General features: G+C 39.7%; 1 protein-coding gene across 10 annotated transcripts in view; it reads left to right on the forward strand.

Moving 5' to 3' along the window:
• ZNF521 (zinc finger protein 521) overlaps positions 1-25,758 on the forward strand; it is a 228,993-nt gene that overhangs the window by 21,675 nt on the left and 181,560 nt on the right. For all 10 annotated transcript variants that reach the window (XM_042029579.1, XM_042029525.1, XM_042029534.1 and 7 more), the window contains one exon: positions 1,546-1,725. In XM_042029579.1, coding sequence (XP_041885513.1) covers positions 1,546-1,725 — 180 coding nt within the window. The remainder of the gene's footprint in view (positions 1-1,545; positions 1,726-25,758) is intronic.

Below are 25,758 nucleotides of genomic sequence, written 5' to 3' on the forward strand. Positions count from 1 at the left end.
TGTGGGCAGCGAGAAATACAGGAATGGCTGTGCCCAGATTGCTGTAGGGTGCTGAGAGCAGATATGAGTGGTTTAAAGTGGAATTGCCTTCCTGCTTCTCCTCACACACCACCCCACCCCCAATATGAATGTAGTGTTGGCATGTTTTAGTTTCTCTTCTTCCAAGGAGTTGTGCAGGATCCTAATCAATTTCAAGGCTAAATAAAGTATGTTCACAGATAGCACCTCTCTGTTCCCCTGGCCAGGGAGCCCACTCCTGGTTAGCCACCCGCTTGGCTAAAGAGCACAACATCTTAAAATGTACTTGCACAATCTCCAGTTATTATGTGAGTTCATACTTGTTTTCTAAAATGACTTGTTTTGGTCTCAGCTCTCTCAAATATCTAAAAGGAAAGATGAGGTGGCCAAATCAGAAAAGGAAAAAGTGGTGAAACACTTGCATTCCTTTTGCTGGAATGTACATAACCATTTTTTTTTCTGCATTTCACTTGTTTTAATGTGGTTCCCAAGAAAAAACAAAGTTAAGTGCCAGCTTGCTTTATTAGGGAAAACAGATTGGTTTATTTCTGTCTTTTGAAGGAAGCTTTTAGTAAAATGGGCAAAAAGTCAAGAGTAGTTAAAGCTACTGTGTTCCTCCTCAGAGGAGGAAGAAAAGTTCTAGGCTACACATTATCTCACTGAGCTGGTCATCTGCTGAACTGAGGCAGTGCAATGAGCTGTGAGGTGTCTCTGCACACATGGGTAGGTGGTGAGGCTGCACGTTTCTTCCAGTTTAGAAGCTTCAGTTGGGCTCAGGACTGCTGATCAGAGGCTGGAGCTATCCCCCAAGAGCCTGTTAATACGTCAAACAGATAAAGCTTTCTTTATCTATAAAGGCACTATGTAGCCTTTATACTAGAGTGGTTAGTTTCCAGTTTTCCATGATGTGGCAAACACAGGAACTTGATCAGCATTGTCTTTAAGTTGTATACAAGTTCAAAGCATGGGTAGCATTTTGACCCAGGGTATAAGCTTTCCAGGGCTTTGTGTCAAGTAGTGTGGTGATGGAGTATTGAAATGGGTTGTAAAATAGAGATTAATTTCATGTTTATGTAAATCAAATTTGTTAGTCTCTTAATTCTGGTAATTTCCTGCAAAACGCTGTAGTTAACAGTGAAAAGAAGTTCCTGCACACTCACTGATTTGATTTTTCTTTTCATTGAAAAACTAATTGCATAGGTGGTTTATCCTTTCTTACGATGATCAAAGCAGCTTCAATAGCTGTGATGAAATTGACAAACCTAACATTGAAGCGTGGAAGAATAGCTTGAGTGAGAAATGGAGCTGCATTTGTGGGAGTAGAAGGGAAATTTGCTTTTCATTGAGATTAGGAAAAAAAAATAAGGAGAAAAGCCTCTTTTGCTTATTTAGCAATAAATTCTACAGTGCGCTGCAGGCTCATGCCAAATAGTTTTCTTCTCATCATTAGCACAACAACCTATCTTGATTTTTTTTCAAGTGTTCTCTTCTTACATGCCTGACATCACAGTCTTGATTTTCTTTCAGACCCGAACTGTAAACTAGAAGACAAGGCAGAAGATGGAGATGTGCTAGACTGTAAGAAAAGGCCGGATGAAGGGGAGGAGTTAGAAGAAGAAGCTGTGCACAGCTGTGACAGCTGCCTCCAGGTGTTTGAGTCACTGAGCGATATCACAGAACACAAGATTAATCAATGTCAACTGACAGGTAAACAATACTTATCACTTTGTGGCTTTGTGCACTGTTCTATTTCTCATTCCCATCCTCTGATTCTGATATCCCTCCTTTCTCAGTTATTTTATTCCTGCACTTGAGTGCTTGGTTGAGACCTTTATAAACAGATTTTGGGACAGGATTATACTGTAAAAGGAGCATCATAAAATTCCTTAATACCAAAGGATATATGACAGCTGTGTGTGTTTTCTAGATTCATACTGTACAGCTTTGCTTAAACATGTATTTTGCTAGGTCACTTGTGAATGCAGAGGGCATTTGTAAGTGGGGCTTAAGAGGCATAATGTCACATAATGAATGAATTTGCACAATGGCCTGTTGCAGATCTGAGCTGGATGTTGTGTTAGTCTAATCTGTTAACTACAAATGACTGTACAGTAATCAGTAACTGAAAGTTGAGAGGAATTAAGCTAATTGTTAGAGGGGAAAATAAAATCTCAGCTTCAGCCAAGGGGCAGAACTGAGTGCTTATCAGATACTACTGAATTGAGTAGAGCTGGGTGAATGGACCTGTATACCACCCAGATTCCTCTGAAATTATCGTAGATAGCCCCCTCACTGAGAAAACCATGTGAAACCTGCTGAATTTAAATTTAGTTGGTTTTTCGATGGTATACACTGTAGGTCCAAACAGGCTCAGTGTCAAGAGAAAGGCATTTAAATTTTTTATTAAATAGTGTTTTATTTTTAGCCTGTACAGTGGAAAATGTATTTATTATGTAGTGAAGTTTTGTTAAAAACCTTTCTTTATTATGAGTTTGTAAGTAAGAAAAACCATCCTTCCCATTTGGGAATGCTTTTAGAAAGTGTCATTGTGTGCAAAGTGGCATTGTGTTTGGAGAGCTTCCTGAGTTTTGGTTCAAATAGGTGCATAGGCTAAGCCCTGTCAGAATGAGACATAAAAGTCAGATAGCAGTACCACTCTTGAGGATGAAGAGTGAAAAGATGATGAGCAGAAGAGGAATAAGTGGGCAGGAGAAGAAGAAAGATTGAGGAAGTAATGTGGATTTGTCAAATGATTTTAATCCTCACTTCAAATTATGGAAGATGAAAATCTGCTGCAGCAAGAAGTGTTTACTTTTATTAATATATTGCTTTGCCTTTTCTTGCCTGTAAAATGTATTTCTGACTTGAGATACAATCAATTCAATCATTTTCTAATCACTCCTACAAACTTCCAGAATGTATTTGTCTACAGCGCTCATTATTTCTGGCAGTATGGATATTCTCTCTTGACTTGAAATAACTTAAACATTTTTCTCCCTTTTTCTTCACACCTCTCTCCTTTCTTTTGCACTTTCTGTGTTGAAAAATTGGTGGCTTAACTTGTCTCTTCCTTCACTCTCCCAGAAAGCACTCCCCTTGCCTCAGTCCCCTGGCTCTCCCCTTCACTGTCTCAGAGCCCATTTATTTCTCCCTGTGGTTTTTTTTCCTTGTTCTGATACAGCTGTTTCTCCTTTCTGGTTAGTTAGTTGCTGCCCCCTTCTACCAAGTGTTTCCTCTGATTTAAAGCTGCAAGCAGAGTGCACTGAACAGTGCTTGCATGGTTGGGTTAAGAAACTAGAGAAAAGCAGGTGAGGGGAGCAGTAAATAGGAAGAATCCTGGACCACTGCTCCTGAACACAGCAGTTCTTGCTGAGAGCTGTGTTGCTAAATGAGAGTGAAAATAAGGATGCTGTATTAGTCAAGCTGAGGGGCATGTGTGAAGGTAGGAATACACGTACATACGATGGCAGAGGATGGGGAAGTGAAACTGAATCTTGAAGGAAATTGTTTAAGTTCCTGAAAATATCTTTGCCTCTCTTTCAAGGAAATTTGTGATAGTGAATGGGTAGAGACCAGGCAGTGTGGAAGCTAATGAAGTGAACAAAAACCAAAACTACACACCCTTCTGGAGTACAAAGTTGACAAAAAGCCAACTGTCCTCTGTTTCTAAATATAAATGACCTAAATACACCCTTAGAGTTGAAAAAGGGGCCTGAATGACATGGCTGGTGTTGAGGATTTCTTCTTAGGCAAAAAAAAAAAACCTAAACAGGTGGTTAGTGGGGTAGATTCAATGCAGGGTCCTAAGGTGCATGTATAACCTTACACTAAGGACACAACATTTAAGACAACCTCATTGGCTTAGATTATTTTTAGATAGTCTGTGACAAACAGTTGACAGAAAGAAGCCTAACTTTCTGTTCTGAAGCACACTATATATTTGACAAAAATAAGGGTTGCTTTTAGCATTTTAGTCAAGCTCCCTGGACTCTTGTCTTTTTCTTGGACTTCCACAAGCACCTTTGGGTGTCACACTCAAAAGTTTTTTAAAAGAAAGTGTTATCAAGAAGAGCTAGTTGCACCTCCCTTTCCCATCACAGTCCTCTGATGCAACAGGGTCTTACATAATTGCTCTGATTGTGTCCTTTTGGAGGAGTCCCGCAGAAATTAGGAGACACTCTAAGGAGTCAACTAATATGTCTACAAACCTGTCAGTCACTACGTTGTTAATGAAAGGCAAGAGGTTTACAAAATGTACTTTTTCCTACTGTATTCTGCTATTTGGATCAACTGTGTCGTCTCTGGAGGAGGGCAGAGTGTATCATCTATCTTGAGATGTTTCCAGTCTGAGTCTCAGGCAGGGAAGAGTTATCTAAGATGCCCATTATGTAAAAATGCCAGGGCTGTCATCCTCTGAAGGCCACGTTTAAGTTGTGAAGCCCTCCAAACCTATTCTTCAGATGGCTGAACCAGCTGCTGAAGCTTGTCTGGATTTTACTGAGCTTCACTGTGGTGCTCTGTGAGATGCACAGGGAGCTGCACTGTGAGACTTTATGAACTGTGTATGTTGATCCAGTTGTAGGGTCATTTTCCATTCAGTTTTATTGGGTAAAATCTACAACTATGTTGCTGGAACAAACAGGATGACAAAACAATGGCTTAAGGCAACCCTCTAGTAAAACCCTGAATATGAAACGTGACGTTTGAGTGTCACAGTGTCTCGACTGCGCCTAGTTCTACCAGCCTTGTAAAATGCTTGAAAATGAGGCTTGCCACTTAAGGTTCTCAAACTGATGCTCTGGCTTCTAGTTTTTGCATTTGAAAATATCAAATGTGTTCCTCTGAAGTTCTGGCAGCTCAGTGGAAGGAGTAAAACTGCTTTATTGAATCTTCATTCTGTACTCTCAACCAAAGACAAGAATGAGGAGAAGGGAGCTGGTTTATTAAGCAGTGCTCCCAATCTCTCAAAGTGTCAGTAACCCCCCCCTATTCAGAGGACAGTGGAAGATGAGAGTTACTTACACCTCTGTGAGATGTAGCTCTCAGGATCATGAATTGCTGTTCTCTTGCAGATATTTTCAAAGGAGGAGAAAAAAGTTGTCCCCAACTGGTTCCTTTCTGTAATCTGTTGTTTGAATTGAACTCATGTTCTTTTTTCTGGAGGAGGGCATAGCTGCTCTTTTATCCTAATGTGTGCGCTATTGATCTTTTCAATTTGGGTCTGATCCAGTATCCATTGAAGTCAGTGAAAAGATTCCCATTGACTTCAGTGGGGGATGGAACAGGCCCTTCATGAGCTATTTAGTAATATTTTTTGCTATCATCTGAAATTCTTGTACTGAAGCTTTCTCTGAAAAGGTGATGATTTATTTATGTTAATTGCTGACAATTCCTGTGATGTTTGTGGAATACAGATAATGGATAAATGGGGGGGAAAGTTCGAAAAATTCTTTGCAACCAAGGACAGATAAGATGCTGAACTATATTCATTTAGTCATTACAAAAGATTGGCAATAAAAACATGGTTTTAATAGTGCTTCTCTCTGATGTTAATGCTTTTCTCACTGTGTTCTTCCTGCAGCATTTCATTTAATAACTCAAGCCACTTGCACATTGTCATCCTCTATGTTGTTTTTATAAGCAAAGGGTCCAATTAGCAGGGCTATGAGCCTGATATCTTTCTAGTATATGTCAGTCTGGATCTCACTGGAGGAACTTGAACACAGCATCAAATATGATGCACTACTGATAAACCCTCAACTGCACCTCCTCTCCTCTTCTGCCATCAAGAAAAGAAACTTAACCTTTTTCGTTGCTGCCATATATGCTGTTGGTAGGACACAATGTGTCAGACACTTTCTCTTATTGTCTCCAGCTCAATTTATAATCCCTTTTCCCTGCACAGTGCTTTGTGCGTTTATTTTCCCTTTCAGTCCTCAGGGATCCTGCTTTATGAAGTCTCCCGTGTCCGTGTGAGAACTGCCTCTCCACTGGCTGGCTCTGTGTGCAGAGGTATCCAGCTCAAGCTTGGTACTCTTCTAGATCACTTTGGCGTCAGAAATCTCAGCCATAACCAGAGTGATACTGGAACAAGGAGCATAAACATGCAGTGAACATACTGGTCTAGCTGGCTGAGTTGCTGAATAACTCAGCAGCAGTGGGCATGCTGGCACACAAGTCTGCCATTGTCCACCTCAACGTGAGTTACAGAGCATGTTACAGAACTTTCCTACTAGCCCTATTGGCATCACAGGGTGTAAAACTTGCCTGAAAGCAGGCTACTGAATCATATGCAGTCCTAGCTTCAAGGCTAAGCATGGTCTGAGGGAAAAGACATGAGCTATTTCTCCACTGGAGATATTTCTTTGCCTTTAGGTTGTTAGGCAGGCTCCGTTTTATGCTTTAGGCTCTAGCTTAGTTCTAGAGCTCTGACAGGTTAAGTATGTCAGGTAGAGCTGATAGCCATTCCTGTTATCACCTAAGCTGTTTCTGATATTGAAAAGGTTACTGGTCATAGCTGTGTGTCCCCTGCCGATGAAGAGATGCAGTCCTGCCCTCTAGCCTTGCTCAGAGATTCTTCTCTGATGCCATCTGAAAAGAATTCCAGCAGATGTATTAGGGGCTCATTGTTCCAAGTGCTGGTGTCCATCAGCACTGGAGTATCATGAGGGTGGAAACTCATAGATAAGTCAGTATTTCTATGTTTCTAATTAAGACCAAAATTGATTTTCATCATCATCCTGAGAAACACCTACTTTCATGTCTAGATATGAGGAGCTTGTGCTACCTAACAGCTTTACAGACAGCATGCACCATGAGTGATCATGGACTTAGCAAACAGGAGGCAATAGAGATTCCACTGTAATGGTTTCCTTCTCTTGCCTCTTTTCTCTTCTTCCTAGTGCCCAGGAATCTTCCATCTTTCTGAATGGGTTGGTAATGCCACGACCATCTCCTTCACTAGAAGACTTGAAAACTTTCCATGGGATTTTAGTCCCAAAGGTTGTATGCTGTGCACAGTGAGACTACAAGATCAATCTTACAAACACTTGGTGTTACCATGCTTTGATGTCCTAGCTAGAACAGCTCTTCCTGCTAGCAAAAGAATCCTGGCCAAACATATTGCATTTCTTGACAATATTTTTTTGGTTTCCACTACATGTGTGGAGAAAGATACAGGGCAAGGCTCCATGGTCATTTCAGCATCACAGAGAAAAATCTGAGCTTGATCAAAGTGCTTCTGAGGACAAGGACCCTAAGAAGTTAAATACATGATGCACCAAAAGCATATTCATCTGCTTCATTGCAGTTGGTGGCACACTGCCAAGCACTGTTTGCCAAGTACAGTTACTTCACTTGAGAGAGTCACCCTGTTTCTCTAGAGAATTCCTGCACCAAGGACTGCATATGGATTTTACATTAAACAGTTATTGAATAAAAGACAAACAGTGTTTGGACTGGGGACTTGAGCTCAGGCCTCTCTTTCCTTAGAGGGCTTCCCACTTCTACTTTTCCACTTGCTTTGGACCACAAACTTCTGCCTTCTTTTTCACAAAATGATATTCTGTTTGACAGAGTGGAAAGCAGATCCTTACCTCTAGTTTCTTGTCCCAGCCGACTCATAAGGTAGTTTCCAATTTGTAGCCTCACATCCTTTCATTATTATGTGGTCCAGGACCCATATCTGCAACTCCAAATCCTTGATATTTGGGGAAAAAGGGGAATAGGGTGGTAACTACAGCTTCTGCCTCCCAAGATCATAATTTTGAATTCAAAGAGCAACATAAAACCTCTCACTGGACTTGGATGAAAGATTTATATGCAGTATTGAATGGCCAAGGCTGTATAGAATCTGCCATACAGAAGTTCATATGCAAAACTTCATGCTCCTATGGAGAATAGATGAAGGTCTTGGTAATTGTGTTCTTAGATTTTCATATCAAAATTCTGTGAAAATAATTCTTAGATGTGGAGGGAACTTGTATATGCTGTAGCTGGAAGCTGTGAAAGTAGGGAGCACAGCCTTCTGGTTGTTCTTCAAAACCCCTGTGCTTATCTTGAGGATCCATGATGAACAGCTAACACAGGCAAGGAGGCATAAACCCCCTTCCCTTTTGCTTGGAAACCATTAATCTCTGCTCTTGAGATTGTTAATCAGTCATAAAACCAGTAGATCTTCATCTCCTGGGTGTTTTAAAAGCAGCCTGTAGCATTTCCTGAGTTGTCTGTCAGTGACCTCCTGTAATAGAAAGCAGCTGATGGTCTGTATCATGGAACTGTTAGTCTTGAATTGGGGAAGCCCTGTAACAAACCTGTTCATGAGTATTAACTGTAAATGCCAGAACTCTTGCTCTGATTCAGGTGGGAGAGGAAGCAACCAGTGTCTTCCAAGAGGGTTTGAGTGCTTCCTGTATGTCTTTCACTGATATTTTTTCCCCAGTTTTTCTTCCTATTTTCATCTATGTTCTAGCCTGACTTTCCACCACTAAAAAATGCTGATGATTTTCTTAGCACGTACTAGAAAGAGTTGTGGTTGGCTTATCTACTCCACATGTCCACTAAGGACTTTGCACCATGAGAACCTGAATTCCCAACATAATGTCAAGATACTGGATCTGATCTGGTGTCCCTGCACTGGTGATGGCACCATTGCCTCACTGAGTACCATGGACAGAGACACCCCCTTGCTGGCCCAGAAGTCCTGATCTGCAGCAGAAACTGCTCAACTCGAGACTGTAGCTCTCTCACTGGCAAAGGGATTTGGTGTAGGTAGCCCCAGTGCAGAAGTTACTAGGTCTAGTTCTTGGTAGAACTGTCTCTCTGCTGTCTTTCACATTTAAATAATCTGGGATCTCATATGGGGCTCTCAGGGCTCATCTAGCAGCTATCCATGCCTTACTGGGCAAATGGAGTAGGCAGCAGAGTTGGTCCAAAGGGCTCTTAACACCCAAGGTGTACATTCCTGTCTGGAACATGAACCCATGTCTTCCTGGGACTTGGCCATCACACACTTGAACCAAGCTTTTGACTACTTTTGCTCAGACATTCCCAAGTAAAACTCTTTCACTGAAGATAAAAGTGAATCCTGAGGACAACAGTACACTGGTTTGCAGGCTACAAGACACCCATGTATGTGCCACCCAGAGTCTAGTTTAAAATCACAGAATCATTAAGGTTGGAAATGACCTCCAAGATCATTGAGTCTGACTTTTGAGTGAACACCACCCTGTCAGCTAAACCATAACACTGAGTGCCATGTCCAGCTGTTTCTTGAATGCTTCCGGGGATGCAGACGCGACCACTTCCCTGGGCAGCCCGTTCCAATGTTTAACCACCCTTTCAGTTAAAAAGTTCTTCCTGTGGTCCAGCCTGAACTTCTCCTGGTACAGCTTGAGGCCATTTTCTCTGGTCCTAGCACTTGTTGCCTGGGAGAAGAGGCTGACCCCTACCTGGCTACAGTCTCCTTTCAGGTGGTTATAGGGAGCAGTAAGGTCTCCCCCGAGAAAGACAACATATTACATAAACAGTATACCTTGGTTCAGTGTCTTCTTCCCAAGTCATGCTTAGCAGTATGACTTACAGTCATAGTCCCAGGCTATAGCAGAGGACATATCTATACGGTGATTTTTGACATACAACTGTGAAAGCATCAACTGGGATGCCTGACATTCTGTTGTGGGTGAGTGCAATATCATTAGGTTCTGGGAGGAGCCATGATAATGTCATGAATTGTTCCTCTTCTGGCTTTTCTATTTTGTGTTTTCCAAGCTAGCCCTCCATCACTGCCCCATTTCGAAGCACTGACTTGGCTGGCTCCCTGGCTTTTTCAGAGTTAGTTCAAATGCCTCCCTGGCACTCTGTTGAAAATCTGCCCTAGCTAGGTCCAGAACTTTGCTTTATTACAGTGACAGTCTGTTGTTCCATTTATTTATAGCCACTGCTGGGTGTTCTAAAGGTCAAGCCGTTTCCTCACAGAGCATTTCCAAATGGGCAGTACAGGGTATCTCTCTGCATTACTGTTTGGCTACTGTGACTTTCCCATTGAATATTAACCTTGCTCTCTGAGTGTTCAAGTGACATCTCCCGCCTGCTTCAGAAGAGGGTCCAGTTTCTGAGATCTGCCAGGTGATGACATGAGGTAATGCACTGACCTTTATCAGGCATTCTGTGCAGGACATAACCACCAGTGCTCATTCCAGTTTTGGGAAAGCAGTACTATAATCACTATTTGATCTATGCAGCTGAAATTCCTAATTCTTGTTGTCCAAGGAAGATGTTTGCCTGCAGGGAAAGGAACAGAGAGGGTGGGGGAATCATCAACACTGGCACATATGTGAAAAAGAAAAAATAGTCATTACTTACCCTATGATAACTATGTTCCTTCCAATTGCTGTTGTAATCGATACAGATCCTGTGGCCAAGCTTGTCTTGTTTTTCACAGTCCTCAGCAATACAGACTTGGAATTGTAAAGCTGCTGCTGATACAGGGTTGTAGGTACCCTGACCTTTACCCAGTACAATGGGAATTCATGTGTATGATTCTAATAGACACACTATTAGAAATAAAATAATGATTGTCTTGCATGTATATATAGATATACACCTCCAGTCCATATTGACTACAGGGTTTCAGAGAATCAACTACCTTGGAGTAAATACCTGTTGTTTATTTTATGCTTCTATTTTACTGGAATATTTATAATATATTGTCAGTGTATTACAAAATGGGTCTTGTTGCCATGACAAATTAGCCTTTTTAAGTGGTGAATTTCCTGCACCTTCTAAAATAATTTTCTTGAAATACTTGCTGTTTTTATTATTGGCGCTTACTTTAATTACCGTTTAGAAATGAATGGAATGGGAGGTACAACAGATTATCATTACTTATATGTTCAGCAGTTAAATTCATAGCTTGAAAACCAAATGTAACAAAATGCCCCACAGCTCTTTAACACTTTGCTTAATACAGTTGTAGAAAAACCTTAATTCGTGTTTATACAATCAGCTGTAGAGTGTTAAGGCTTCTGGGCAATGTGGTAGTTCACTAACACACCACCCACATGGGCTTTGTTTATCCTTTTAAACATAATCTGGAGCATCTAAAACCCCACTTTTTAGGAAACAAGAGAGTAGTTGGAGGAGAAAGGTCCTTGAAAACATTCTAGTCCCTGCCTGGTCTTGGCTTAATATCCTGTCTGAGATGGTTGTAAAGTCACTTCTGCTTCTATACTGTGACTCCGTTAGTTTGGAGGAATTGGTTTAGGACAAAGAGAAAGCACCTTTTAATTTACCCAGGGTGTTCTGAGCTATACCTTGTGCCTTTTGAGAAAGACACCTTTTGGTATTGAATACTCTGTTGTGGAAATCCACTGTAATGATCAATAGAAATTTAGCTTTGACACAGGGTGCTGCATCGGTGAAAAATATTGGAACCTGAAGTCCCTTTTACTAAATCTCCTCTGTCTTTTACAAGACACCAGCTATGCATTTATTCCAACTGTTCATCCAAAATGACTGATAGTTGAGTCAAATTCCTTCTTGGTGTGGACCCTTAATATTCCTAATTTTATATCCCTGTACTTGTACTAAGAGGTCATTGTCCTTAGCTGAGGTTATCATTTGGGAATGCTGTAGTGTAACTGATACCTATGACCTCTTAATAAGCATCAGGAGCAAGAGATTGGGATCATTCTACAACATGCCCTGGGGGTACTTTCCCTTCAAGAAGACAAGCTGGAACTGTTCAACTTTTTTCTTTCTTTCGGTTTTTTACCTTCGGGGGAAATTGATCGATTTGGAGATGATTATTCCATAATCTCCGAATTTTTCTCTTCTACACTGCACTGGGAACTCCTTGAAGTTTAAAGGGATGAGTCTCTTGTGTGCACTGTGGAATGAACCCAAGGAGTTTATGGGGACAGGAGTCCTTTTAGCACAGTTAGTGTAATTTTAGGCAAGTTTGAAACTAAAATACCAGGAGGATCTGTGGACAGAAAAGGGTAAATTTGTTATTAAATTTGTCTGACTAAGTGTGATCACTTCTCTCAATGGATGCTTCATTTGGGATTCATTTCCTGGGGGAAGAAAGTGTGATTTTCTCAAAAATGTAGACATATGAAAGACATGGTAGAACAGAGAGTTATCATTGAAACTAACTATAAAAGGTGAACTGGCAGTCAATATTCTGCTTATCTTGTGCTTAATCTTTTGAAATATTCAAACTTGTCAAGGAGTATTTGTCATGGATTAAATAATGACATGAAACACTGGAACTTCATCTGTGAAATTTTGGTTCATATTTACTCCTAAAAGTTTTATCAAAAATGTTGCTATACATGTACAAGAGATTTAATATTTTTCTGTGTAATATTTCTGAAGCATATAAAGTGCAGGAAATCATTTTGCCTTTATGTGAAAACAAGGAAAGTATGCTTTCAGGACAGAGAATGGACTGGAGCCTGTCAAGATGTCTTTTGAAATAGAGCTCTACATAAGATAGTGCCATGGATTGGCACTTAGTCGATGTGTATAATATATGGGAATTAGTTTTAAATTTCATAAAAATACCTGTCACTACTTTATTACCTCCCTCACCGTGACCAGAACTGGTGTCTCTCATTTGTTTTACTGCTGGATCCCAGCAGGAAGTGCAGTCTAATGACTGAAGGAAGGTTGGGTGACTCATGCGGGGGAGGCTGGAGAAGGGTCAAGTTTTTCAAGTACTTTGCAAGGCTTCTACCAGCTGTAAAAGCAAAGCACAGGGAAATGAGACTGGTAGTTGCTAATTCACCTTTCTCTGACAAATGCAGGCTTCAGCATGAGTGCATAACACATCAGTTTTACCATGAACACATTAATTAACGTCATTAATTTTTCATGTGTATGTGTTTATTTCTTATTGTTGTTATCCGACTTCAGTACGTGGCCAGGAATGATGCTTGGATTTTTGCAAAACACTAAGCATGTTCGATTTTTCCTGTAAATTCAGTTTCTAAGCAACACATCTTTGTCCTGAACTATTTTAATGTGTCAATAACCATAGATTTCTGTATGATGCTAATTATTCTTCTAAACTGCCTTTGAAATACTTAAAACAGGTTTAATATTTGCTCCTTCAGTTATGTTCTGATTAGAAAATTGTGTATTATAGGATAATCATTTCTTCACAGGCATCTGTCAAGCCTGACTGGAGAATGTTCTTCAATTTTTGTCCATAGGTTGTTGTCTGTAATCTTTGCTTCACTGAAGCCAGTGGAAAAGTCATTATTATGTTCGCAGAGGGCAGGATTTCTTCTAGTGAGTTCAAATTCTCATTCTGTTTCTCTCCAGATTCTTCTCCTTGGCACCTTGATCTCTGCCTTTCTATTGCTCTGTCATTTTAAATTAGTCAGTGCTTAACCAACTTATTTTCACAAAGCACTTCCCAAACAAGCGACAGGCTGTGGCATTAACTGCAGTTATTTGCAAACAGCTTCCCGTGGCAGGTAAGTTTGAAAGTAGAAAAGCTTCCCCTGTCTGCCATGATACCAGACACTCCCTGGTAAAACTCTGTGGTAAAAAAGGCTGAGGAAATGGAAGAATGCAGTTTATCTTATTAAAATTAGATTCTGCCTCTTTTGTGACTCTCTCTGACTGCCACTGTCATTGATTTTTATCTTGTTATTTACTGTACTTGCTATTGAGACTACTTTTCTGTCCTTGTTATCTCTATACTTCCCATTCTCTTACTGAGGGTTTCTGGAACTGTGCTTTTATTTCTATTGCCTTTTTCACTATCTGCAGGTCAGGTACCCCTGCAGTTCTCCCTTTGGCTGAGAAGGGTAGGAATGATTTTCTGTGGTCCTGGAATATCCCAGCTGCTTCTCCTTCTTGTCTGTTCTCCCTCCTTTTGCATTCTGCTTTTCTACTGTTAGTACCCTTTTTCCTCCACAGTATCTAGAGTAGTGCTACTATTCCTGTTGAGTACTTCAGTATTTCAGCAAGAATAGCAGAGCAAAATTCGGTCAAAATACTTGGTTTCATTCTACAGCCTCTGCTGGACTTGATGGTGCTTTTTATGGGAACCAAGAATATAGCTGTAGTCTCAGGTCTACAGCCCATCTTGTTATTTGCACAGTCATCCATTGCAACAAGTTTATCCTTGATTTGATCACTTTTTAATTATTTTTGTAAATGCTCTGGCTTTTGTGTAATGTTTCTTCAGGAATATACCATTGTGAATACCACTGAATGTATGACAAGTTCCCAAGTGGTAGGAACAATCACCCTTCATAGCATGGGACAAAAGAGCATTTGGAATTCCACAAAGCATATGTTTTTTTTGTCAGTGCAGGCATAGCTGACCCTGACATACTGTTGAGGGTGAGTTTGTGGATACAGACTTGGCTTCATGAGAGGCATGGAGCCTTTTCCATTGCGTTTCAGTTGTTGGACAGTGCCTGAAGTGCCTAAAATTTCTTGTGCAGTTCTCCTCTACAGGCATGGAAAGAGGCCCAATAAAAATTAAAGGCTGAATTCTAGCTCTTACAAAATTCATCATCTTGGATATGAAATCAAAGAGCATCTCTGTATGCTGTGAGTCCCACAGATTTTTTTTCATACAGTGGTTTTGAAACTGCACCTCAGTCAGTAGATCTGTGAGGGTGGTGAACAGGGCTATAATGAATGAATACATGTTCACCGAGTCAGAATTGTTCTTTGCATGTGGGGGAACCTTATGTTATATATACCCGTAAGAATTGCACAAGGCCTTTCATTCTCTAAGTTCCAAAATTTTTTAACAACTATTTACCTACAGCAGCATGAAATGTAGTCAGTTTTGTAGAAGACAGCAGCTAACACCAATGAGACATAGTAGGGGGAAACAAGAAATTCTGTCCAAGAATAATGTGGCAAGCCTACTGCTCTTGTGAAAAATGCCACAGGGTCTCAGTGTCCACAAAAAGCACCACAACTTTTGAGGTACGAGTGGGTGGATTATTCCACATGCACATTGTCAAAACCTGGCTGATGCTTTGTACTACTCATGGAAGTTTTGTGCTTCAGAATGGTATGGCTCTTCTTTGTCACCCCTTCGTTTCAGAGGTAACTGAACAGCCTCTTTTACCATGCACAGAGAGAGGCTGGCCCTGATAAATCAGCCATAGCTGGGGAATATTCTGCCTCCAAGGGCTGTTGGTCCCAGACATTCTGAGTCAAGGAGGTGAGGAAGGCGCTCAGAGTAGTGTTCAACCCTAAAGTCACATTCTGGCCCTCCCTTGTCTCCTTATGTCTACTCTCTGGGAGCTCTAGCACAATATTTTGACTTGTGAGCCCAGAGGGTTGACTGTGTGGCAGATGCTTAAGGTAATTATGGGCTTACTTATACATTTTGCTGTCAAATTACGTAACTTTTGATAGAGGACATAATGTATGCTTTCTAATGCACACTCATGGAAGCTTGGGGTTCTGCCTCTTACTACGTAGCTTCAAAATCAAACCACATGTTTTAACAGAGCCCAGTACAATCGCCATAAAATGTGTGCAGCATTCCACCTTTTCCTTCCATAACATTCTAGGATGTATAAATACAGGATACTCTGTGGAAGAAAAGTTTGGATTTGAAACCTTTAACCGGGATATGTGGAATGTGTTTACCAAATCATGGAAACTATTAGGTGTACAGGAAATGTTGTGTATGTAAGTAGTCAATATGCTCTTAGTGAATTGAGACATGGAATAATCATTCTTCCATCAGCCAAGTGCAGTAAATGTGGTTTGCAATCCAAATGTTATTTGCATAGTTTATAGGGCTTGCCAGCTATTTTCTTAATGAAGTATATAGTTTTAGCAGAACTTTATGCCTACTTCTGAGGAGGGGGAATGGGAAGAGCAGAGAACCACATCTTTGACAAACAAATGAAAAAGAAATTTTGATTATTTTGTTATTGACTAAAAATAAGTTTTCATTATGGTTGCATTTGGTGATACTGGAACTGAAGAAATTTTACTTGGAATGTAACAATGGTAGTTAACATTTCCTCTGCTCCCACGGAAGTGTCCTTTGGATGGCAGAGAGATTTTTCAGCAAGCATCTTTTTCTTAAGAAGATATTGCAACTTCTGTCTGGCTCTAAGTTGTACATTGTAGTATCCTCTTTCTCCTTCACTCTCATACATTGCTTAAAATGCTAGATAAAAGGTTCTTCTTTCTTACTCCTTGAAATGAGCAGTTAAATCACAGTGAAAGAAGAGTAATTGCATGTTAATTAGATTGCATATTAGCTTTAGGGACATGGCTCCAATACAGAACTCTGTAGTTGTCTTTTGTATGATAGCGTTTGCCTGTAAATTCCGGTATAATTGTATTGTATGTTTCAATCAAAAATATACTTCTCAGTTAGCATTTTTGGTAGCATTTCAGCTATAAGAAACAGGGACAGTCTTTTTTTTTCCCCTCAAGAAGCTGTCCATCATCTCCAAAAAGTATCTATATTTGTGCATGGATAGCTAGCCTATACTGGTGAAATGCCTCGAAAATAGCATGTGTAATGTTATATTATTGTGTAAGTAAAGACTGCAACACTCCCATTTTCCAGACCTTATGGGCACAATCAGGTGTACCATATTTTAAGAAACATTAAGCCTGTCTGAGCAAAATGCCTGCAGAATCTTATGCTTCTCCCTCTATTTCTGGGGTTTTTTTGCCTTCTTTTTTTTAACACAGACCTGGGTCAGATTTATGTAGTTCATTTGAAGTTCATGTAGTGAGTGTATTAATCATTCAAAGACCAATAGCTAAATAAAATTACTTAAAATTTGTGACTCTAAAACTGATCTCATGAATTGTCTTCTGTTCTTTGGCACGATCCTTTTGTACCCAGTCTGCACTGTTTTCTATGAGCTGGAGCAGAAGGGAGGAAAGAACAAAATTCCTATTTCCAATCTAAGGCATACTTGATGACTTTTTTCTTCCCTGTTATTTAAAATTAGACCTGTTCACTGAGCCTACTTCTTCAGCATTACTACCACTGTTTTCTCTAAGCTGAGGAAGCATAAAGAAATTATTCCCAGACTGAAAGCTAGTAAACTTCAGACTAGAATTTACCTTTACAGGTAAAGGTAAGTAATTTCACAGAATATTAACCTTCTTCACATTGCCTCATTATTCAAGGCTGGGTCTTTCTAACTCCTTTTCATCACCCCCAATTTCTCATTCGTTTAAAAATTTCTTACCTGTCTTCCATTCTGTATTACATTTGCTTAGAATACAGAAGGTACTTGTGCTGGTAGAAAGGGAATAATGATGTGTGTTTCCTATGCCAAGTTTTTTTAAAAGAAAACTTACGAGTAGTAGAAATCCATTCATCAAAAACTATTGTTTCTCATTTTAAGGATTTTTGTGTTATGATTAGTTGTCTGTCCTTTCAGTAGATTCATAAATGAAACAACCAATATAGTTATTCAATACAGATTTGAGGAAGAAAGTGAGGAAATGTTTCTATTTAACTGTTGACAAGAAAATTAATGAAAGCCGTTGCTCCCTCGTGAAGAAAATAGGTTTAAAGTCCACTCATTTCTTCCATTGTTAAACCATGAGGACATTTCAAGCTATTTAAAATAAGTGATCCTGAAAAGCCAGGGTACACGAAAGAGGTTCAGAGAATGCACAGCGGAATGTGGAGGGGACTAGGTGAGGATAGATGAGTTAGACAAATTACTGTTACTTTTCACAAGTAATCACTTACTTATTCTTACTTACATCAGAATCCTCTGCTTTGTGTAGATAATTAGTAAATTTAATGTTTTCATCCAGAGAAAGGCATACAACAATACAGCTTTTTTTTTTTTTTTTAATAAATTTGAACTTCCATTTTGAGTGATTGGTGAAGAAATACTGAGTGTGTCTCTCTTAAATGCTGCCTGTCTGGGGTTTAGCTCCTGATGTGACAGTACTTTTTTTGCCTTAAGCCTTTGGTGTATTTATCCTCACAGTGTCTCAGAAAGGTTAGGAATATCTAAGGATGCTTGAAAATTAAATAAAAAATGAACTTAATTACTGAAGGTGAGATACACATGAGGTCATGATCCCAAAACACTGTTTCCCAAAAAAGACACCTTTCTGGCACATTTAGTGGTCTCTTCTCTTGTCTGGGGCCCAGAACTACCAGTTTTCTCTAAGCTGAGTAAGCATAAAGAAATTATTTCTAGACTGAAAAGCAGTAAACTTCAGACACAAATTTAACTTTACAGGCAGAGGTAAGTAATTTCACTGACTATTAGCATTCTCCACATTGCTTTGTTCTTTTGACCATCCCACAATCTAACACTTTTCACCACCTCTTCCAGGCCATCAGTGAAGGAAACTTTTGCATATGAAGTGAAACGGTATACCAGGAAATTATTTTTCAGGAATATTCCAAATTTTGGGCATTAAGATGCACAGATTATTTTGAAAGGAAAAGTAGCACACAAGAAAGACATAATAATAAGTCTGCCTTGCCTATTCAGTTCATTTTTAAATAGCATCATGCAGTTAAAGTGCAGGAAAGTGCTGCTGGAGATCCTCTGTTAGAGCCTTGAGGAATGGAGGATGTGAAGGGGAGGTTCTTTATTCAGTGGTGTTGCATTTCTCACTGTTGTTTGCCCTTTTCCCCTTGGCTTAAGGGGGAAAAGAGGAATATATGGCACTCCAGGATGGAATTACTGATACAAGGCAAACCTTATTTAATTAGAATTATAAGTTAGGCTTTCCCTTATATGAGTTATGCCAATTAATACTGTTACAGAGAAGCAAGTCATGGTGCATGCATATACAGCAATCATTCCCACAACAGATTTCCATATAGCTATAAAACTGAAACTGTAAAACATGGTTCCCACGTTGTCCTCTTCCCATGACAGTTTACACCATTGTATTTGGGATAAAAATTGAATTCTTGTGACTCTGAATTTAAGTTTTGTTGAACTTGATTGAGAAGATCTGGAGGTATAAAATTTGGACCAACACTGCTTTGCTACATGCTTATATGTTGATTTAAAATACAGGGTCCTATCCATCAAAGCTTCTATTTTAGAAAACATCTTCTGTGAATCTTCATGAAAAGTATAGCAAGCTCTTATACAAATGCCTATTGTTTATAGAATTGTATTCAGAAGTGTGTCTTATCTGAGTTCTCAAATACCTCTCTCTGCAACTCCAAAGTAAAGAATGAGGCTTTAAGATTAGAGGCTAACATCTGCTAAGTCTGGCTGTTTTGCATATCTGTATACCATATAAATTTGTCCAAATGATTTGCAAATAGGTATGCATTAAAGTATAACCAACATTTAGTTTACTGACCATAATGTGCTATTCATTGAAACAAGATTATGACTTGCAGATGGATTTCTAGTCTTAAGTAATTTTGCAGATGTGTAAAAAGTCTTCTCTAGAAGAAATGAAAGGATGGCAAATGGTGTTAAGTAAGGTGAAGTGGATAACATGATTGCTAAAATCTTTAATTGCTGAATAAATATCTTAACAGCTGAAAGGATGCAGAGGTGCCTGAGATCCATGTCTGTTTTCACTGAAAGCTAACAAGACAGTCCTCTGCTCTTTTACCCTCATTACTGCTCCAGTTTAATTTATGAAACTTACAAGCTTTAAGTATTGGCATGAATAAATGTGACTGGACAAAACAGTAAACAGGATCATGTCTCTGTGGTTTTAAGTAAGTGATGCTAAAAGCAGAACTAGCATCCAAAATGAGGGAACAGAACTTTGGATTTCAATGTAGTCACTTCAACATACAGAGATTAACCTTTCCTCTAGAAGCAGAAGTTAGGTATAACTGTGGCAGCTTTCTTCAGCCTTTTATTTGCTGTTACTTATTGCTGTTTGCTAGAGGAAGTGAAGATGGAAATACCTGAGGAAAGGGCCTTGTGCCTAGTGTAATAATCAGATTAATTTGGGAACCTAAACTGTATCTGTTCAGAAACTCTTCATTCATAGTATGCATGTTTAGTTATGTTATACTTCCTTTAGAGGAAGGCTGAGCATGAGCAAATAATGGATGTTCAGGCCCCTGTACTGCTGAAGTTACCCAGAATTTTGCATTGGGGTCTGGATATTAAAAGGGACGAGGGTGATTAAGAAGGAAAGCTTATTGCATAGATGGGAATAGAATGGATCACTCTGCAAAGACTCTTGCAGTAGTGAGCAGTGACTGTGTTATGTCTGCATTGTATGGTATAATGCCATGCACACAGTTCAGCTCTCTAAGAAAGAGAGTTGTATTCACTTTCAAGTAAACAACTTTTCTTTCTCAGGATGCTGCTTCAGTTCCGGGGCTGGCAAGATCCCTGGTAGCTTGGGTATTTCGTGTTTGCGTTAATGCACAGCGTGCAAGTGCCAAGTCTGTATTTGATTTGCAAAGGACAGAAATGTACTGGTTTCTGCTTAATTTCCTTGTTGATGTTGTATGTTGTCGCCATGGTGTGACAGACCTTTGGTAGAGTCAACTCTTTGAGATAGAAATTTCAGTAGCAAATGGTAGTTTCTCATCTGCGTCCTCTGAACTTGGCAGATGCCTGAATCCAAGTGACAGAGGCTTTATCTTGGAAGGCAGAGGTGCAGTTTATTTCCAATGCATTGCTCATCCTGTAGAACTTGTCTGTTCACTGTTGGCCTACTGCAAGTTACAGGAGTGCATGGGTACCTTGCTGTACAGGGGAACAGGTTTCTGTCTGTTAGCAGTACTTCTGTGTCACACCCTCATTACAATGTGTTTCATTTTATATTCCATTTTCCTTGTTAATTTGATCCTGTCAGTAGTTAAAACCAGGTAATTTGATCCAGAAATGATGTGAATCATCTATGGAGAATTGAAGCGTACAGAAATTTAACATGAGAGAGAGACCTGTCTTGCACCTGTTTTTTTGCACTAGTATACAGTGACCCTAGAGAAGTTAAACAAGGAATTTTCTTTTGAAAGAGAAGGCAGAAATTCTGCATGATATTAAGGAGAAAAGAGCCTCAGGGAGGATCTTTCAATCACTGTGAGCTGACAAAAGGCTCCAGAGCAGCACAGTCCACTTTTAGTGTCATGTTGAAGAATGGAGACACAGTTCAAGGGTGTGCTATTAGTATCACCAACCCAAACTTCAAGTGTGCATGTGATGGAAAGGACCCTGCTGTAGACAGCTAGTTCATCTGCTGAGTGTTAGTAACATGAGAATACTAACAGGTCATTTCTTGAGATCTTGTTAAAGTTACAGCTCAAAAAATTCCTCAAGAAATTTGAGTCATTGGTTTATTTATCATTATTTTTAAGCTGAAGCAAGCCGACTGTTTTTTAAATATAGAAAATGAAAACAAAAGAGAACAGCCAAGAGAAGCACAGGCACTGCTGTCATCTTTATTATTACCCTGTGCCTCACTCAGGTGGTGTTCACAGTTACCTGGACTACTATCAGACTCATGCCTCGAGGACATCTACAGTGCTCATGAGACAGGGCTTTATAGAGCAGACTCACACAGCACTCTGTTTCAGAAATGAAGTGATTGCTGGCCAGGAGAAATGAAAAGGGAGCATTACATTAATTCCCACTGCAAATGTGATCTGGACCAACAAGCTGTAACCTGTGCTGACAGGGAAATTATCCTTGCAACTGTATTTTAAGGGGGAAAAGCATTTTTTGATAAGATGTAAGGCAGTTTCCCTTTGGAGGTGTGGGGGATGGCCATGTTACAAAGGACAGGGTGAAGCTCTGGAGTGGGAGACCATAGAAGGGTTCTAGTTAACAACTTTTTGAGGCATCCATGTGTCATTCATCAAACTTGCCTTTTGTCTGTCTGAAAGCAGAATAAACAAAGGAGATGGGCTCCTACGTCATTCTTCTCAGTGAAGTAGATAATCTTGGTTCACTGAGCAGAATATAAAAACAAGTCATTCTCGATGGCATATGCTATGATGAATGCTTGATTTTGAATGTCTGAGGAGAGCACACCCTCCCCTCAAAGCCACAGTCTGAGTATGACACCCGCAGCTTCCATGACCACAGAGGATGAGAAAAATGTTTTAAGGGAGGAGGTCTTGATGGCACATCAAGGTAGGCATTTATAAACTGTCATGACAGAAAGCTCTGTGTGAGAACAAATAAATACATGAGCTTGTTTTTTCAATTTATAAAACTGTGTTTACCATGGTTCATAAAAATGGGAGCAGTAATTAGGATCAGTATGCAAATGCTATTTAAACTCGCCGCAATTACTCCCTACCTATACCTTTCTTCCCCATTTTCTTTTCTCCTCCAGCACACTTAAGCCAAAACACAACCCACACCAAACTGGCCCTGCAGCATCAAATCCGACAGATCTAAAAATAAGGGAAACTGAATGCATGAAGTTGGAGATTTTATACAGGGCACCTGCCAGCTTTTCAGGAGCTAACCAGAGGAGTGTTCTCTGAGTAAAGCACCTCAGGAGACCTGTCCTCTATCATGTATAGGTTTGACATTAAGATTAGTGGATGAGAACAGTATTGTAAAGGATGGCTGAAAGGAGTCTGAGGGACAAAGTGGATGGCAAAACAGAGTAATAATGTTCTTGTATAAAACCATATACAGTAACGGCATTTGTCCATCTTTCACCAGCCAAAGTTTTGAAGTGGTCTAAAGATGAAATTCTGTAGGAGAATAAAATGGTAATTTATACTTCACTCTACAGATCAAACCCTGAGAGCCTCTGACATCATACAAAAAGGTTGTTTGGCCATTGGTTTTATGTGGATGGCCCAAAACCCAGGAGGACCACAGCACACCGCCACAGAATTCAGGCATGTTTGCCCCTCTTGAAACAGTCTATGTCATCTTTCTGTGCCTCTGGTAACTAATGATGATTCATTGCCAGTAGTACACTGGTCTGGGTGTTGGATGGTTCATCTTCACCTCAGTCTTGTTCTGGCAAAAAACACATCAATCATTCAGTGCCACCAACAGAAACCAGAAGAATGTAAGTCTGCCAGCCATTTCTTCATGCACACAGTCACCAGGAAGGGTAATATCAGGAAACTGTGTGGCACCCCACAAGAAAGCACTCTTGGGCATACAAGCAGTAGTCATCTTAGGGGAAAAAAAATACATGGAGTCACTGCATGACTCCATACATTATTTCCTCTGTGCCCATGGGACCACAGATGAGTCAGCAACAGTTCATGCTTTGTAGTAACAAAAGTAGCTGACAATTGTAACAAAATCAGTATGGATGCTTGGTTCTCATCCAGGGCCAGCGGGAGGTTCTCAACCAACAAAGCCAATGCAGTCTAGTCTATCAGGACATCTGTTGCTTATGAGGGGAGTATTGTAAACAAAGAACAGCCCTTTCTTCTTGTTTTATCTGCTCATTAACAATGTGATGCCTTGTGAACCATAAACATACAGCTTGTGTTAGTTACTGGCTTTGGTGCTGATTATAGTGTTGTCAGATAGGAAGTCGCCTCTTTTCAGATATTTGCAGCATTGTTGCAGGTCAGGAGAGGAGCTGCATCACTGAGGTGACCAACTATCTTAGGGTATGATACCACTGAGAGCTGGTTTTCAAACTCCATAGAAAATTCCCCCTGAAAGGGAACACTGAAAGCTGTAAAGCCTATACTGAAAAACAAAAAGCCACAACTGCACTGTGCCAGAGGGAGACCACATGAGAGACTGAGGCTGTCACCAAAATGTCCTTGCAGGAGCTGGATATTTTTTAAATGAAAAATTACAAGAGATGAGGGGAAGCAGGGGATGCCCTAATGCAGAGAAAAGGTCCCTCCCATCTCTCCCAACTGGTGGAAAAACGTTGTTGCTGAACTCCTTACTACGTGATTGATTTAACCCTCAGGGTGTGGGGGAACACTACCACCAGGCATCCAGAGTGAGAGGAGAGCTTCCCTTCCGCAGTTACACAAATAGTGGCCAATCTTTGCAAGAAGATGACATAAAAACCTTGTAAGTTGTGCATCAAAGAGAAGGATTAAATCCCACATGGTTCTGCCAGATGTCCAGTTAAGTCCCTGAATCATGGAAAAGAATCATGAAAAAGAATCATGGAAAGCTGGGATTTTTTTTTTAGTGCTATAATGTTCACAGACAAGAATAAGTCACTTCTCAGGCCCCATCTCAACTCTTGTGCCCAGGCAGGAGGGATCATACATTTTTCACTATTCTTTTTCTCCTCCAGATGGATTTGGCTAGATGAGCAGAATAAGCATAGTCTTAGAGGGGGGATTTTATTGTTAGGCAATAGGAGATAAGAGTAAATCTCTCCAGAGTTTCATTGTGATGATCTACCTCTTCACCAAATTCCTTTGAAAAATCCTGTTTCTGTTGCATTGTTCCCCTTTACTTGGCATTTGCTATCTGGGTTTTGCTGTGATTTACATAATAACTTGAAAGCAAACTGCACCACAGTCTTTAGAGGGTTAAATATTCAGTGTTGGTGTATGAGTCCCTTTGACCCCAGTAAGACTTCTGCTCGTGCAAGAGTAGGGAGTACAGCCTTGTCTCTGGCAGCCCTCAGGCAGTAGTTAGGATTTGTTCTAATTAAAGGAGTCTCTTGTAGGAATTATTCTGCATTTCCCAAATACGTAACCAATGAGTTCTTCTGCTAGTTCCTTGTTCTGCTTTAATAGGGCTTTCAAACATTTCCTCCAGGCTTTCAGAGAAGTTGTTTCAAGTGCATTATTCAGTATTTTAGGCTGTGGTCATCACTGCATTCTTTCTAATCAAAGTACTTTTTTGGTTATTGTTTATATCCATAAACTACAGGCAGCATCAGTACATCGATTTGGCTGATTTTCCATAGACACTCTGAAAATTGTAAGCAAAATTGCTTTTCATTTTGTCTGACAGCCAGTTTTAATTTTATTCATTATTTTATCAGATTATATAACATTTCTGTTGTCTGCATCTGTCTTCCGACTGCTTTTTTCTATCTTCCTTTTTCCCCCATTATGTTTATGCTGAAAATATGAAAACAACAATAAAGAAGAGACCAATAATAGCTTCTTGCAGTAAAAAGGGCTTATTAAAAGGATATTTTCTGCCTGGGTGAAAAAATTCCTTGAAAATACCATAAATACTTTATAACACACAGAGCTACACTTTTATTGTCTTCAGAACTTGATGGTCTAGAGAAGCCATTAAAAAAAAAAAACCAAACAAAAATGTCACATTTAAAAAAAATAATTAGGTGAATTTTCTTCATAGTCCAATTAGGCAGATTCCAGATGAAATATCTTTTAAAAAATAATTAAGTAACCATACAATGGGTGAGAGCTTTTCAAACCAGTCTGATGACAAAGCAGATATACTTACATTTTGTAGAAAAATTGTTAATACTGTAACATCCAATGGGCTTGGTTTTATTACATGTTTACAAGGCTCTTCATTGTGTTCTCAGCAATATGAAGAGCTCTGCAAATATGCAATAAAAATGGAGCAGATTTGATGTTAGCACTATTCGTTGGTGTCCCTCATAGCAGGGAAGAACTCCTATTTAAATAACCACTGAGGGTTCTTGGTGTGCTCCCTAACCTTGGATTCTAAAGATAAGGAGCAGAAGGAGGATCTTTCTACTGAAGTTTTTAGATCGTGTTTTGTTTTCTTTTCTATAAGTACATAAAGTCTTTTATTTAAGATATCCAAGATTTGCTGGTAAGGATGATTCATAACTGAAGTCCAGTTTTCCTTTGGGATAAGGCACCAGTGTTTGTTTTTTGTTTTTCTAGCATAGCAA

This window comes from Corvus kubaryi, unplaced genomic scaffold, assembly GCF_017639235.1.
Source record: "Corvus kubaryi isolate FWS band 111438036 unplaced genomic scaffold, C.kubaryi_AGA036_p1.0 132, whole genome shotgun sequence".
In the NCBI taxonomy this organism is placed as follows: domain Eukaryota; kingdom Metazoa; phylum Chordata; class Aves; order Passeriformes; family Corvidae; genus Corvus; species Corvus kubaryi.